We start from the raw sequence: 16,068 nt of genomic DNA on the forward strand, positions 1-16,068 counted from the left end.
TCAAAGTGCCTTGGTCATATGCTCACGAAAAGTGACATTTGATGAAGTGGAACTGATGATGAAGACCACAACTAGTAATCAGAACCTATTAGTAAGTAACTATTTTACGGGCTTAGTTCTATTTCTTTAAGATAGTCGTCAAGCAATTGATGTTAGTAAACATGCCTATGATGAAGTCTAGCTGATGGTGGACTACCAGGAGAACTCCTCAATGATTAACGGCATTAAAGTGAATGACAAACACTACCAATTGTAATTATAAATAACAAAACAACACTGAAAAGCAGTAAATAAATTTTTATAAATTAAAAAAAACCGCCTTCAAAAATGAACTAAAAAGAAAAAAATAATCAGTTACATCCATATCCAATTTACGATTTTTTAATCACCTTTTGAAGGCGGTGCCAACAAAGTAAATAAATTCCTATATAGAAATCATTTAATTTGTATCGATAGTAAGGTTTGTCTAATGGTGTCATCTATACAATAAATAGATTTAGTTTTTGTATGTATGTATTATGTACCTATATGCATATATAGCAATGTTGGCACCGACTTTGAGAGGTGATTAAAAATCGTAAATTGGATATGGATGTAACTGATTATTTTTTTCTTTTTAGTTCATTTTTGAAGGCGGTTTTTTTTAATTTATAAAAATTTATAACGCATACTTATTTTTATTATAATAGTTTGGTTAAGACCTAGGTGTTCTAACTTTTGAGCAATATTAGAACTGCCTACTTACAATTTTGCCAATATAGTTTATTGTTAATGATCTGTCATGATTTATATATCCTGAGAGAAATAATGAAATCCAACAGTAACAGTAACAGTCTGTAAATTTCCCACTGCTGGCTAAGGACTCCTCTCCTTTTTAGGATAAGTTAAGGGGTTTATATAGTGGTGCTTGCCTGGGTTTGAACCCGCAATCATTGGTTAAGATGCGCGTTATAACCACTGGGCCATCTCAGTGAGTCGAGATGATTCATGTGCTTAATTGTCTTTATAATTCATCTCGTCCTCAGAGGTGAAGGAAAACATCGTGAGGAAACCTGCATGTGACAAATTTCATAGAAATTCTGCCACATGTATATTCTACCAACCCGCATTGGAAGAGCGTGGTGGAATATGTTCCAAACCTTCTCCTCAAAGGGAGAGGAGGACTTTAGCCCAGCAGTGGGAATTTACAGGCTGTTGTTGTAAAGAGTTTATTGGGCCACACTGCTCCAATTCAATTCAATTCTTGGTTTAATGGCTTTTAGTTGTGCCGACAGGGCACAGATTATTTCGCCAATGTCACGTAGGATGGAGAAGACACGAAAGAGATTGATCGGACCAGTTGAGGAAACAAACTCAATTAAATTTTGAAGACTAGCATAATAGTAGTAATTTCCTTGTTAATCCTCAACCTAGAACAACACAAACATTAAGGGTTAATAATATGTTACAATAAAAATAATTGTTAGTACTCTAAACTATATATACTAAAATATAACACTCAATGGGACTATTCACAACTTAATTTTATTACATTTAATATATTTACATAGAAAAGAACAAAATGGACTAAACACAAACGTCAACAAACATTCAACATTTATAGGGCGGGGGACTTTAGGAGGGAGAACGTCGTAAAGGGGATGAATAAGTTTAGGACAAAGGAACAGGACGTGGGTTGCGGAACCTTCGTCTAGGCCACATTCACACAGCGAGTGATCACGAACTCTTATCTTTGCTAGGTGGACAGGTGTGCAGGAATGGCCGAGGCGTAAACGACAGATAGTGGAAATGATCCAACGATCAGCGTGCCTGTGAAATGAAAACCATGGACGCCTCGGAATTTTAGGTTGTAACGCCGAATAATACTTACCCTTAACCGATTTTGATGAAATCCAAAAAGAGTTCCAGGATTTATCCATTTCAGCTTTCGCAAGAGTGAGTAAATCTCTAGCAGAATTGACAAAATGCTCCGATGAACCAAATTGTGTAGCAGTCTTTGCATAAGAGTCAGCCATCTCGTTTCCAATAATACCTGAATGACTTGGAATCCAGACGAGCAAAACTTGTAGACCCTGATGATGACAGGATAACAGGGCCTCTCTGATCTTGAAAACGATGGAAAGTCTTAATTTGCTACGAAAAGGATTTTCCTTAATGGCCAACAGGCAACTTAAGGAGTCACATAAAATAATTGACTGTTGAATATTATGTGACTGGGCGTACTTAATAGCTTCCAGTAAAGCAATAGACTCACCGGAAAATACCGAAGTTTCAGGGGGGCATTTAAAAAGTAGTGCTATTTTATATTTGGGAATCCAACACGATGCACCAACGCATCCGATTGGAGAGAGTTTAGAGGCATCAGTGTATATAGCGAGGTGATTTGGCCAATTTTGATGAAAGATTCTTTGAAATTGGATAGCAGTATCAGAAGAACCTTTTATAAGACCGAGGTTTGTAATTACAAGAGGATTAAATAAAAGAGCCTTAAAGGAGGTGGAAAAAAGAGGATTAGAAGGAAACGTGTTAAGAGGATGAGGCAGGTTGGTATACTTAAGGAAACTGTTTAATAGGAATGAGGATTTCGGACTGTCCGGGTTGCAAAGGTGGGATAATTTGTTTAACCTGGTCAAAAGAGGATGGGAAGATAGCTGTAACAATTTGATGACAAAGCGGTCACATAAATATTGTCTCCTTATATGTAGAGGAGGGTCAACACACTCAACCTGTAGAGCATTAGTAGGGGTGGATTTCATCGCACCCAAGATTATGCGCAAACATTTATATTGAATTTTGTTTAATTTTTCTGAAGCAGATTTATTGAAGGGATCTAGAACAAACAGTCCATAGTCCAAATGACTACGAACTATTGCGTTATAGATCAGCTTCAATGTATAAGGGTGAGCTCCCCACCAAACTCCAGACACTGCTCTAAGGGCATTAATAGATTTTTCACATTTCTTGGCTAAATAATCAGAGTGTGAAATTCCGTTCAGTCGTTGATCGAGAATAATACCAAGAAATTTTGTTTTGTCTACAAAATTGATGCGTTGACCCTCATAAGATAAATTGAAGGAAGGTATATATCTCTTTTTAGTAAATATCACTGCTTGACTTTTGGCTGTCGACAGCGATAAGCCATGGTCAGCGAGCCATTGGGATAGGTAATGCAAAGCAGTGTTTAATCGGAACGTTAAATTTTCAATGGAGCTAGATCTAAAGTACAAAACAGTGTCATCAGCATACTGGAGTATGTTGCAAAAATTGTTAACAGACAAATCGAGGTCATGAGTGTATATGCTATAAAGCAGAGGACTGAGTACTGAGCCTTGAGGAAGACCTTTCCAGACAAGTCTGGGGGGAAGAGAGAGATGTTGGTGTCTAACCGTTATTGATCTGCAAGTTAACAGATTACATATGAGATGTACAATCCTCGATGGAATACTCAGCTGTTGCATTTTCTGCCTGAGTAACGGAAGAAGGACATTATCATATGCAGAAGATATATCAAGAAAGATTCCCACAAGGTACTCTCCTTTAGCGAAGGCAATTCGAATGTCTGTTGTAAGAATGCTTAGACTATCAATGGTGCTCAACCCCTTCCGAAAGCCAAATTGAGAGGGAGCAAGTATATTTCTGCTTTCCATTAACCATTCCAGGCGGTTCTTCAAAAGATGTTCAGTGATCTTTGCCAAAGTAGACGATAAAGCTATGGGTCTATATGAATTGTAATCTGAAGGGTTCTTACCCGGTTTAAGAATAGGGACAACAATTTGCGACTTCCAAGATTGCGGGATGATTCCTTTGATAAAAACCGAGTTAATTATATTTAAAAAACAATTTTTCGCTTTATCGTTCAATTTAGAGATAAAAGAGTAAGGAACGCCATCTTCCCCAGGAGTAGAGTCAGATAAACCATTTAGAGCACAATCAAGTTCAGAAAAAGAAAAGGGGGCATCCATTTCATCCAAAGTAGATGCTGGCGTAGAATTTAGAAAACTGTCCTCATAAGGGACAAATGGGGGGGCAAGCTTGTCAGCGAAATTGTTAAGCCACTCAGAAGGAGTATTTGAAGAAGGATTGACAGAATTAAGGCAACGGCGGAATTTTTTAAGTTGGGACCAGACTACAGAGGAAGGGGAACGAGGACTCAGGGATTCACAAAAATGAATCCAACTGACTTTTTTCTTTTTAGAAATTAGCTGTTTGAATTTTGCGTCGATTCTCTGGTACCTACAAAAATTATCCATAGACATACACAATGTGTATGATACTTCAGCCTCTAGTCTCTGTTCAGATAATCGCTTGCATTCCTCATCCCACCAAGGGGTGGAAAGCAAATGAGTTTTTGAGATGTTTTTTTTGGGAAAATGAAGATCCGCTGCAGAAAAAATGCCATTAAGGAAAAGATCGTAGCAAAGAATTACATCTCCATAGTCTTGTGAAACAAAGAGGTTGTCGATCATGGAATCAACAGACTCAGCATATGCAGACCAGTTAACATTCTTTAGCTTATATTTTAATAAGGGATTTGGATTGATATGGGGAATGGATCGGTGATTTAAAGAAAGGAGAATAGGAAAGTGATCACTACCAAAAGTGGAGGAGAGGATGTTCCAGGATATTTGTGAGGCAAGGACTGGAGAGGATAAGGATAAGTCTACAGCGGATTTTGGGTTTTGGTTAGGGTATACTCTACGAGTCGGTGAGCCATCATTGAGGATGCAGAGGTTTGCATCATCAAATATGTCCATCAACAAGAGAGCAAATGGGTCACAGAAATGTGAACCCCAGGAGGTGTGATGGGCGTTGAAATCACCCATTACAAGGATAGGACTAGGAAGACAGGAAATGATGGCAGAAATATCAGGAATTAAAGCTGGATTAGGATGAGGAATGTACAGGGAAAGAAAAGAGATGTTAAGGGCTCTGACAGCAACAGCATTAATATGCTGGCTGGGAAGGGATAAGGGAATTTGGGAAAAGGGGAGGGAGTGCCGTATAAAAATGGCACTCCCTGCATAACCATCATTTCTGTCATCCCTCAAACAGGAGAAGCCTGGGACCCGGAATCGGGATCCAGGGATCAACCATGTTTCAGAGACGGCAATAATGATAGGTTTATGGAGGTTAATCAGTGAGAGGAGTTCATGTTTTTTAGGACGGACGCTCTTGCAGTTCCATTGAAGGAAGCTGATTAGGGCCATTGTGAAGGATTGAGAATAATTGACATAAGTCTTGAGCAACGTTGGACGGTAAGGGGATGTCGTTACATGTTGAAATAATACTAAGAAGTATTTTTGTTAGCATTTCTAAGAAGTTAGGATTGCTATTAAGAGGATTAGGAGTGTTTTGGTTGAGAGCACAACCGTTAGGAGCAGAAGAGGGACAATTACTAATGATAGACTGGTGGGCCTGCTTATCATACCCCTTACCAAGAGGTGATCTTGGGCGAGGAGTACTGATAACAGTCTTCCGATAGGACCTATTAGTTGAAGGGATAGGTTGATTTTGGATATTTGGAGAATATGAGGGAGGGGTAAACATCTCCTTTGCAATCTCTGCATAGGATCTACGAACAGGAGGGAACCGAGAGGATGCTTCAATATAAGATATGTTATCCTGAGACATAACTATTTTAATTGACTGTTGACGGGAAAACTCAGGACAGTCCTTGTCTGTTGTATAGTGGTTACCAGAGCAGTGTAAGCAAGTGGCGTTATCCTTACTTACACTACAAGACTCACCTGTGTGGGATTTGGCACACCTATAACACCTAGGTTGAGATCTGCACTGTGTTTTAATATGACCATAACGACAGCAATTAAGGCATTGGATGGTCGGAAGTTTGTAAGTCTCTACTGGAAGGGATGTATGGTAGGAAAAAACTTTTGAAGGAAGTATTTGCCCTCTAAAAGTAATAACGACAGATTGGGTAGGAACCCATGTTGTTACACTGTCATTAATTGTTTTTCTGTTTAGTCTTCTTATTTTCATTACTTCACCACATCCAGTGGGAAGTTCAAGTGACATAGCAAGTTCTTCCATCGTCCAGTCCACGGGGATACCCTTAATCAAACCCATTCTGGTTACATTAAAAGTCGGTACAGTAGCTTTGTACTTGCACATTTCAACAATAGGATTTGCCAGGAATGAGTTTGCCGCTTGGGCTGTTGAAAATTCAACAGAAATTTTATTACGACCTATGTTTTTAACACCATCATTAATAATCCCTTTAATTTTATGAGTGTGCAGAAATTGTCCAAATTTAATTGCTCGGATAGTAGTTCCTGAGGCTGGGTCAGAGACTTCCCGGGACACTTGTACGATGAAAGGACCCTTGTCATCGTCAGAATAAATTTTTGGGCCTTCAGAGAAGGATGGGTGAGTGTAGATGGTCTGTATCGAAGGATTTGCAGAATTTGGATGGATTATAGTTTTTTTAGCATTCGAATCGGAATTAATCGATTCATTAACTTGGCGTTTTCGAGAAGCCGGAATAGAGGGAGGAGAAAGAGTAGCGGTATCGGTTTGTACTGAGCCACCTGGATCAGGGGGTTCAGGCGGAGTATCCACCTCCATTATAAAACTTACAAACTAAAAAATATTGATATAAGATAAACACTCACGAAATTTAAATATATTAGTAACACCACTTAACCCAACTACCAACTAAAACACTATTAACAATAAAATATACTACAAAACTAAACGTAAACACTGATAATCTCTAAACACGTGTGTTAACCAACGCTAACGCAAGCGAAAAAAAAAAAACCACACTGCTCCAATGTGGGTTGGTGAAACGAAGAAAAATCAATGTCAAACATAGGTCTTATTATATATTAAAAATTGTTTCAATACATTAATATTAAAATGGTTTTACATTAATTTTACGTACATAAAGACAGGTTATATTAATTTTATTTTTCTTTATTTGATCAAACAGGTAAGGTATTGTTCCTTTTTGTAGTTTATTTATTTCTATATTTTTATTGCATGCATTGTGGTTTTTAATTTGTTGTGAACTTTTATTAAAATAAAATGGAATTGTACCTTTTTTCGGCAATATTTTTATATTATTTTTATCCTTATTATTATATTTTAATGTTATGTTTTTTTTAGAGTAAAAATTTAAGGGTTGATTTATGTAAGTATTTTTGTAATGAATGTAATCAATTTCCACACTTATTTTAAAACAGAGCCATGACATAAAATCATAGAAATTATATAATATTTGTTTATTTTAACTAGGAGATTCAATAAATTTACAATTCATAAAATTTTGCACAATTAACTTTATATTATTATTTAATAAATTTTCATTTAAGTGTGGATTGCGATTTACGTTTAATACAAAAACGTGATATTTTTTTAATTTGTGTAATGCATGACATAATTCTGAAAAGACAATGTAAGGATTTTTGTCATTTGAACCAACTGCTAATACAATAATATCCTCATTACACAAATTTTGCAATATAATATCGCAACTGCTGAGGACCTGTTCACAGGTCGCATATGGTTTTACCCAAGATGATATGGTATAGATATCGTTTTCTATTTGTCTTCGATAATTTCTCAATTTTGTTGAAAATCCTTGCACTTGTTCATCACCGAGAATTATAAGCTTAGCCTTATTCTTTTCTTTGTTATTGGTCTTGTTAGAAATATTAGATATTTTGCAAGTTGAGTGCGTCTCCAATATCTCGTTGGGAAAAGTACATACTTTATTTTTCCACATTCATGTTTGACACAATCTTTGCTAGATCCAACTCTTTGTTATTATTTTCAGTAAGTCTTTGGTTGCATATTGTTTCTGCTAATGGCGTTTGAAAAAGTCTTTTTGGCATGCTGACATAGCTTTTGTTCTTTGTAATAGGAAAATAGCAAGAAGATCTCGGTATTTGATTTATTACATATCTGTGCCGTGGTGTTGAAAAGAACTTATTTGCTTGATTACATTGTATCTTGGCTAATTGCAATGGAGATTTATACGATTGTGCGTTAATACAATAATGATCCTCAATAATTTTTTTCAGTTTGCTGTTTTCAGACTTTATATTTTGAAGTTCCCTTTTTAAGTCTTCCACTTGTTGTTTAAGATCATTTAAGAGATCTCTCTGTCGAACGTACTATCGAATTATCCTGCGTGGAATTTCCGCAGTACATTATAGTATGCGTGTACCAGCCCCCATCGGGAGATTTTTGCTTATTTGAGACCACTATGGAGGGTGTTCTTAAAAAGATAAGCGAAAGTAATAAATATATAATAGCTACTTCGCTGAGTGTTCGATTAGTCACATTGTTTAGGTCATTTAATTTAACGCACCGAGTTAATGAACCAACTCGAATAACCAACGATACTTCTACGTGTATTGACAATGTGTTTTGTGACTGAAATATTTGAATTTTCAATTATAAATAATTTAACTTCTGATCACTGTGGTCAGAAGTTTTCTTTAGAACACAAAGAAATTATTCATTCAAAAAAAATAATGTACAGGCCAATAACGGCTCATAAAGTAAACTGTTTTAAAGATATTGTGGCGTATAAATTAGCTTATTTAGATCTAACGACACAAGATCCAAATGAACTTTATAATTCATTTTTTGAATTAATATTAATAGAATTTAATAAAATATTCAAAATGAAATCATTTTATAGTAATACAAAATTGAAGTTTAGTGACTGGGCTACTATTGGTATATATAAAAGTAGAAATAAATTATACGACCTATATGGTATGAAGCAGTGGAATCAAAACGAAGCCTTTCTAGGACATGTCAATAAATATTCCAAAATATTTAAAACAGTATGTATTTATGCTAAGTATTTATACATAAAGAACAAAATTTTGACTTCCGATAATAGAATAAAGGCCACTTGGGACATTATTGGAAGTGTTAGTGGAAAACCTAAAAAGGAAAGTATACCTATCAAATTAAACACAGGCAGTAAATACACAAATTCTGATTTCGAAGTTGCAAATTTATTTCAAATATTTTTTTATAACATACCTAATAAAATAACATCTCATTTAAAATCATCTACATTAGATGCAGCTAGATTATTAAATAAACATGTTTCTAAATGCGTTATTGATTTTTCTTTTGAAACAGTTTCTGCAATAGATGTTATAAAAGTATTTAAGACACTCAATATTAAAAAAATTAACGACGTATGGGGCATTTCGGTAAAATTCATAAATAACATCATATACGATATTGCTCCGTATATAGCAGTAATTTTTAACAAGAGTTTGGACACGGGTTCATTTCCTGACTTGTTAAAATGTAGTAAAGTCTTACCACTTTTTAAGAATGGAAATAGGAGCGATCCCAGTAATTACAGGCCTATTTCAATACTCCCATCTTTAAGTAAAATTTTCGAAAAAAATATTTTAAATCAACTTTTTATCCATTTTGGAACAAATAAAATTTTTCATAGTGAGCAATTTGGTTTTACAAGAGGTCGATCAACAACTGATGCGGGAATTGCGTTTCTTAAGCATATTTACGATGCTTGGGAGAAACCACAGAATGCTATTGGAGTATTCTGTGATTTATCTAAAGCATTTGATTGTGTAGAACACGAGACGCTTCTTTATAAGTTTAAATATTACGGCGTAAAAGGTAGGGCTCTTGATCTCATTGCTTCATACTTAAGTCAAAGAATCCAGCAAGTTTTCATTAATGGAATAAAGTCTACTGGATCTACGCTAAAAATGGGTGTTCCGCAAGGTTCAATTTTGGGTCCCTTTCTATTCCTTGTATATATAAATGACCTTCCTTTCTTTGTTAAAGGTATTTGTGATATAGTATTGTTTGCTGACGATACTTCACTGATTTTTAAGGTTGACAGGAAAAAAACTGACTATGACGATGTGAACGGTGCCTTATCACAGATTCAAGATTGGTTTAATATAAATAATTTGGTTTTGAATACTCAAAAAACAAAATGTGTAGTTTTTACCCTACCCAATGTTAGGAAGCAAAATTATAATATATCTTTAAGCGGTGGCCCGCTTGATGTAGCCGATACTACCGTGTTCTTGGGAATAGAATTGGATTCCAGACTTCAGTGGAGTCCCTATTTGTCGTCCCTAATAGGGAGACTAAGCTCCGCAGCATACGCGGTTAGAAAAGTTAGACAACTAACTTATATTGATACCGCTCGTTTAGTTTATTTTGGTTATTTTCACAGTATTATGTCATATGGCGTATTACTTTGGGGTAACGCTGCAGACATTGAATCTGTCTTTATTTCACAAAAGAGAGCAATTCGGTTTATTTATAATCTTGGAGTTAGAGACTCTCTCCGGGATGTTTTTAACAGAGTAGTAATACTCACTGTTGCGTCGCAATATATTTACAACAATATCATGTATATTCACAGTAACATTGATAACTTTGATAAAATCAGTGATAATCATTGTATATGCACTAGAAGTAAGGATAAGCTTATAACGCCAAGTTTCCGACTCCGCAAAGTATTGACTTTGAAATCATTCTTGGGGCAAGGTATCCATTTCTATAATAAAATTCCACAGACATTTTTAACTTTGACGTCTCGTAAATTCAAATCGTTTATAAAAAATACATTGGTGAAAAAGGCGTCTTATTCGATACAAGATTTTGTAGATGATAAAAAAGCGTGGAATTAATACCTGTTGACTTCCAGGCAGGATATATTAATTTAATAATTGTATTAACTTAAAAATTAACTAACATGACTGTATTTTTTTAAATGTTGAAAAAGAGTAACTACTGAGTTTCTTGCCGGTTCTTCTCGGTAGAATCTACTTTCCGAACCGGTGGTAGCTTCACTTAATTGTTAAATGACGATTCAAAAGTGCTTGTAAAAGCCCACTTGAATAAAGTATACTTTGATTTTGATTTTGACTATTACACTTTTATCTGTTCCACTTTCCCGTAGCCTTTGACTTTTTGTATTTATTTTGAACACTTATAATGTTAAAACACACAATATTATTTCACTTTTTGTAATTTTAAAGTTTAAAAAAAAGTATTTTATAATTAAATACGCAGAGCAGCTCAGAAACCGTCTATATGATGTCAGCGCAACTTACTAATATGTGGTGGAATGGTCCAGTATGGCTAAAAAATGAAGAAATTGAATTTACTCGGCCCCGGAACACAGCTACAAACCTAGAATGTAAAGATATTATACATGCAAACCTGAAAATAGAAAAAGAAAATAAAAGATCAATTTCAAAATTTGAAAATTGTGATACTTTAACAGAATCACTCAAGGTGATAACATACAGTAAAAGATTTTTAAGAGGACGTAAATTGAAGGACAAAGATACAGCAATCACAACAATAGAGTTTGAAGTCTAAAGGAAATGTAAAAGATATTTTCTTTTACATTACAGTCATTACAACCTTACCTTGATGGAGATCATATCCTCAGGGTGGGCGGTAGATTGCGGCATGCTGACATAAATGAAGACAGTAGACATCCTGTAATACTAGACTATGATACTTACCTGTCTAATCTTAATGTCGAAGACGCACACTTGAAGACGCTGCACGGTGGACCGCGACTCATGTTGGGATACTTACGCTTGAAGTACTGGATCCTGAAAGCAAAAAAAAATAGTTAAACACAAATATGGAAAATGTCTTATATGTGCTAAGCAACATCCAATTCTTTCATTGCTGCCATGAGAAGATTTGTCGCTAGACGTGGCAGATGTGCGCATCTGGTAGAATCATGGAGCGACCAAGGTAGAAACTTTGTGGGCGCAAACAAGGAACTTTCAATAGTCTGGAGGGAAGCCCAATTAGAATTTGAAGGTCAGATTGCAGAAACCCTTGCCCTTGACGGCACACAATGGCATTTCATACCAGCCTATAGTCCTCACATGGGTGGATTGTGGGAGGCCGGCGTGAAGTCGATGAAATACCACTTGAAAATAATTCTGACAGCCAACCTAACTTATGAAGAAATGCTAACTCTGCTATGTCAAATAGAGGCGTGCCTTACCTCAAGACCTTTGACCCCTGCTGAGGAGTCAGATTTTCATAATGAGCCACTTACACCTGGTAATTTTTTAATTGGCAAAGCTCCAATTACCATACCCAGTCCAAATCTCCAAGAAGTACCGATGAGTCACTTATCACGATGGCAACATCTTCAGAGATTATTGTCTGACTTCTGGAAAAGGTGGCAATCAGAATATTTGTCGAGCCTGAAACATAGACGCAAGTGGCATAAAAATGTCAAGGAATTTGATATTGGACATATTGTGCTCATCAAAAGTGAGAATCTTCCACCTGGCAAATGGATGCTGGGTCGTATCTTAAAGAAGCATCCTGGTAGTGACGGAGTGACTCGTGTGTACAGTGTTAAAAGTGGTGATAGTGTTGTGCAACGGTCTGTGTCAAAACTATGTCCATTACCCATGGACATAAGTTAGTTTAAGTTCAATATTCAATGAATTGTTATGTTATTGTTCTAAATTATATGAGTTTCTGATTGTATTTCTTCTGAAGTGTGCTATGCTATATGTTTATAAAGTTTTTATTTCTATAATAATTTTCCTTCAGATACACTATTCATGTAGACATGTAATAAGTAATGCAAGATAAGTAAAAGGTAAAATAATAAGTTTGTAATTTTCAAGTTATAGTTCTAAAGCAAAACAAATGTAATGCAGTTAACATGTTTGTTAATTTATAATTTCACTATAGTATACATTAATTTTATAACAGTACGAATGCAAGAATGATGGATATATGAATCTTTAAACAAAAATAAATGTAATATAATTTAGAATTGTATATTTGGTGAAATTGTAAAATGGTTATTGTAAAGGACAATGAGGCATGTTTACGCCACTAACATTGTCGTATGAATGTATGTGTATGAGATGTATGCGTTAGTGTGTGTAAGCATTTAATAGATTTAAATTATAGTTTTAAGACAGTCGCCAATAAACCACGTCCCGAGCAACACCTCGTTTCAATTTTCTAAGCCCATACAAAGAGCAGTAAGCCTTAATTGCATATACAATAGGTATGTTGAATACGCAATTATGTTTATTACATTTTAAGTGAAATTTTTGTTTGAAGTCTCTTTTTCTTTATGTTAAAATTTTTATTTATTTATTAAATAAATAAATAAATAAATAAGCCTTTATTCAGACACATTTTGCTACATTTTACATTGCTTAAATTATCACTCTAGTGACTTGACATCGACAACTTAGTCTGTTAGCCAAATTTGGCAAAGGCCTCCTCCATTCCTTTCCATTCTATTTTATTTAGTGCGGTCCTAGTCCATGCTAATATTCCCAGCTGTTGCTTTTATTTCATCTTCCCACCTTCGAAACGGTCTTCCGCGTTTCCTTTTAGCGTTTCTGGGATACCAGAAAACCAAAGTTTTGTTCCATTTCTCAGTACCTCTTATTATATGACCTGCCCATTTCCACTTGAGTTTCCGAATTCTAGTAATTACGTCGTCTACTTTCGTGCGCTTTCTAATGGTTCTGTTTTGTATTCTGTCACTTTTCCTGACATTCAACATGCTCCTCTCCATAGCTGTTTGGCATGTCTTAATTTTTTCATTTTGCGCTTTGGTGAGTGCCCAAGTTTGACAGCCATAAGTGAGTACTGGCAGCACACAGGTATTATATAGCTTCTTCTTTACAAACATCTTAGTTTCTTTATTTTTCATAACTTCTTTTAGTCTCCAATAACTTTTCCATGCGTTACCTATTCTTGTGTCTATTTCTTTTGACATTGAATTAGTTGATGAGATGAGTTGGCCTAAGTAAGTGTACTCTTTTACATATTCGATGGGTTCACCATTTAATACAATAGGGTCTTCGGTCGCGTTTGCCAATACTTTGGTTTTAAAGGTATTCATAGTTAAACCAACTCTGCGGCTTTCTATATCCAGGTCCGTTAGCATATTTTGGAGATGGGCACTTGATACAGCGAATATAATTATATCGTCAGCAAATCGTAGGTGGGTAAGCTGTTCTCCATTTATGTTTAACCCATAGTGGTCCCATTTAACTTTACGAAAGACGTTTTCTAAAACCGCAGTAAATAATTTGGGAGATAGGGGGTCTCCTTGGCGTACGCCTCTGTTAATTTTTATTTCTTTTCCCTGTTTTTCTAACTTTATTTTAGCTGTACTGTTTGTGTATATATTTTTCAGAATTCTTATGTATTTATATTCAACTCCTTGGTTTTTTAGGCTTAACCAGATGCTTTCATGTTCAATTGAATCGAAAGCCTTGTTGTAATCTATGAAGCAACAATAGAATGGTACATTATATTCTCTATTCTTTTCAAAGACTTGCCTTACAACGTGTATGTGGTCTAGTGTTGAGAACCCCGCCCTAAATCCGGCTTGTTCTCTAGGTTGGTTCTCGTCTAGAGTTCTAGTTATTCGGCGGAGAACAACCTTTGCAAATACTTTGTATATATTGGATATTAGGCTGATAGGTCTATAGTTATTTATTTGACTAATATCACCCTTTTTATGGAGAAGTATTATTGTGGAATTCTTCCACTGAGATGGTATTGTTTCGGTTTGTAGTATGTCGTTATAAATAACTTTTAGTATAGGTGCAACAACTTTCTTTCAGTTGATTAGTAGTTCATTGCTGATGTGGTCGGGTCCAGGGGCTTTGTCTGTTTGCTGTGTTTCAATGGCTTTGATTATTTCTTCTTCTAGGATAGGTGGCACACCGTCGCTACTAGTTAGATCGGTTTCGTCTAGGTTATTTTTCCTGGAATATAAGTCTTCGTAGAATTCAGTAGCTATTGACAATATATCTGGTCTTTTAGTCTTATCCATAGAATATTGGTCTTTCATTTTGGGTATCCAGTTTGTCTTATCCTTTAACAGCTTAACAGCTCTCTTGATGCCTCCAGTCTTGATGATATGTTTCTCAAAAACCACACGTCTAAGGCGTTCTCTGTCTTTATTAATTTGTGTTTTTATTTCTTTACTTACTTTGCTTATTTCTTCCCTTCGGTTCGCCCTTGTTATTCTCTGATTTTGTTGTTAGTATTTCGTGTAGTACATTATATTTTTGTTGAGTGTTTAGGTATTGAATAGATGTTTCCTGTAGAGAGTTAAGTTTTTTTTGTGATGGTGGCTATCGATGCTGCATTGTTTAGAGTTTGAGATTTTATTTTGAAGGGCCGTCTTAGTTTTCATTTGTATGTTATGTTGTGATATGCTCGGAGCATTCTGTGGTTGCTATTAAAGTTGAGGTTAGCGATGGTACTGCAATCATCAAAAGAATTACTTTGTTTCGTAAGAATATAATCTATTTCATTCCTATACCGTCCGTCCGGTGATATCCATGTCCATTTCCTTGATGCCCTTTTTTTGAATTTACTGTTTAGTATTTTCAGATTATTTTCGAAAGCGAATTCTATCAGCTTTTGCCCATTCCTTGTCCTTTTGCCTTTACTATGAGGGCCCAGTACGATATCTTCTCCATTCCGTGGAGAACCAACTTGAGCGTTAAAGTCCCCCATTACTATGCAGTTTTTGTGCGTATATTTTTTGATAGCACTATTAAGGCACGAGTAGAAGGAATCTATCTCAGAAACGGTAGATTGCTCTGTCGGGGAGTATATTTGGACAATAGACCATCTTTCTTTCTTAGGGGGTATTGTTATATTCAATACAGCAATTCTTTCCGAAATGCCGACTATTTCTTCTATAAAGCTCGCCAGCTCTTTCTTTATTAAGAATCCTACACCGTGTCTTCCTGGTGTTTCTCCTATGTAGTATAATATGAATTGATTGTACTCTTCAATTGCCTCGCTGTTTCTTCTTACTTCACTTAAGCCAATAATATCCCATTTAATATGTTGAATAGCATGTGTTAATTCTTGTAGGTTCTCTTCTGATCTCAAAGAAAGTGTATTATACATTGCTATGTGGTATACTCGTTTCCGATTAAATTTCTCGTTTTCAAATTTATCTATTGTAGGTGTTAAATTGTTTGGAGGGTAGTGGTCGCTTTTCCCCGCGGTGACCGGCCGTCTTGGGGTGGTTGCTCTGGTTGT

The 16,068-nt window shown here is 35.6% G+C and overlaps 1 protein-coding gene across 1 annotated transcript; it reads left to right on the plus strand.

The window, feature by feature from the left end:
* Window positions 1-11,690: 11,690 nt before the first annotated feature.
* Window positions 11,691-12,446, plus strand: LOC124542600. Its single transcript, XM_047120528.1, has one exon. It carries the CDS (start codon window positions 11,691-11,693, stop codon window positions 12,444-12,446), a length of 756 nt encoding a protein of 251 aa, XP_046976484.1.
* The last annotated feature ends 3,622 nt before the right edge of the window (window positions 12,447-16,068 follow it).

Source organism: Vanessa cardui, chromosome W, assembly GCF_905220365.1.
Source record: "Vanessa cardui chromosome W, ilVanCard2.1, whole genome shotgun sequence".
Lineage (NCBI taxonomy): Eukaryota > Metazoa > Arthropoda > Insecta > Lepidoptera > Nymphalidae > Vanessa > Vanessa cardui.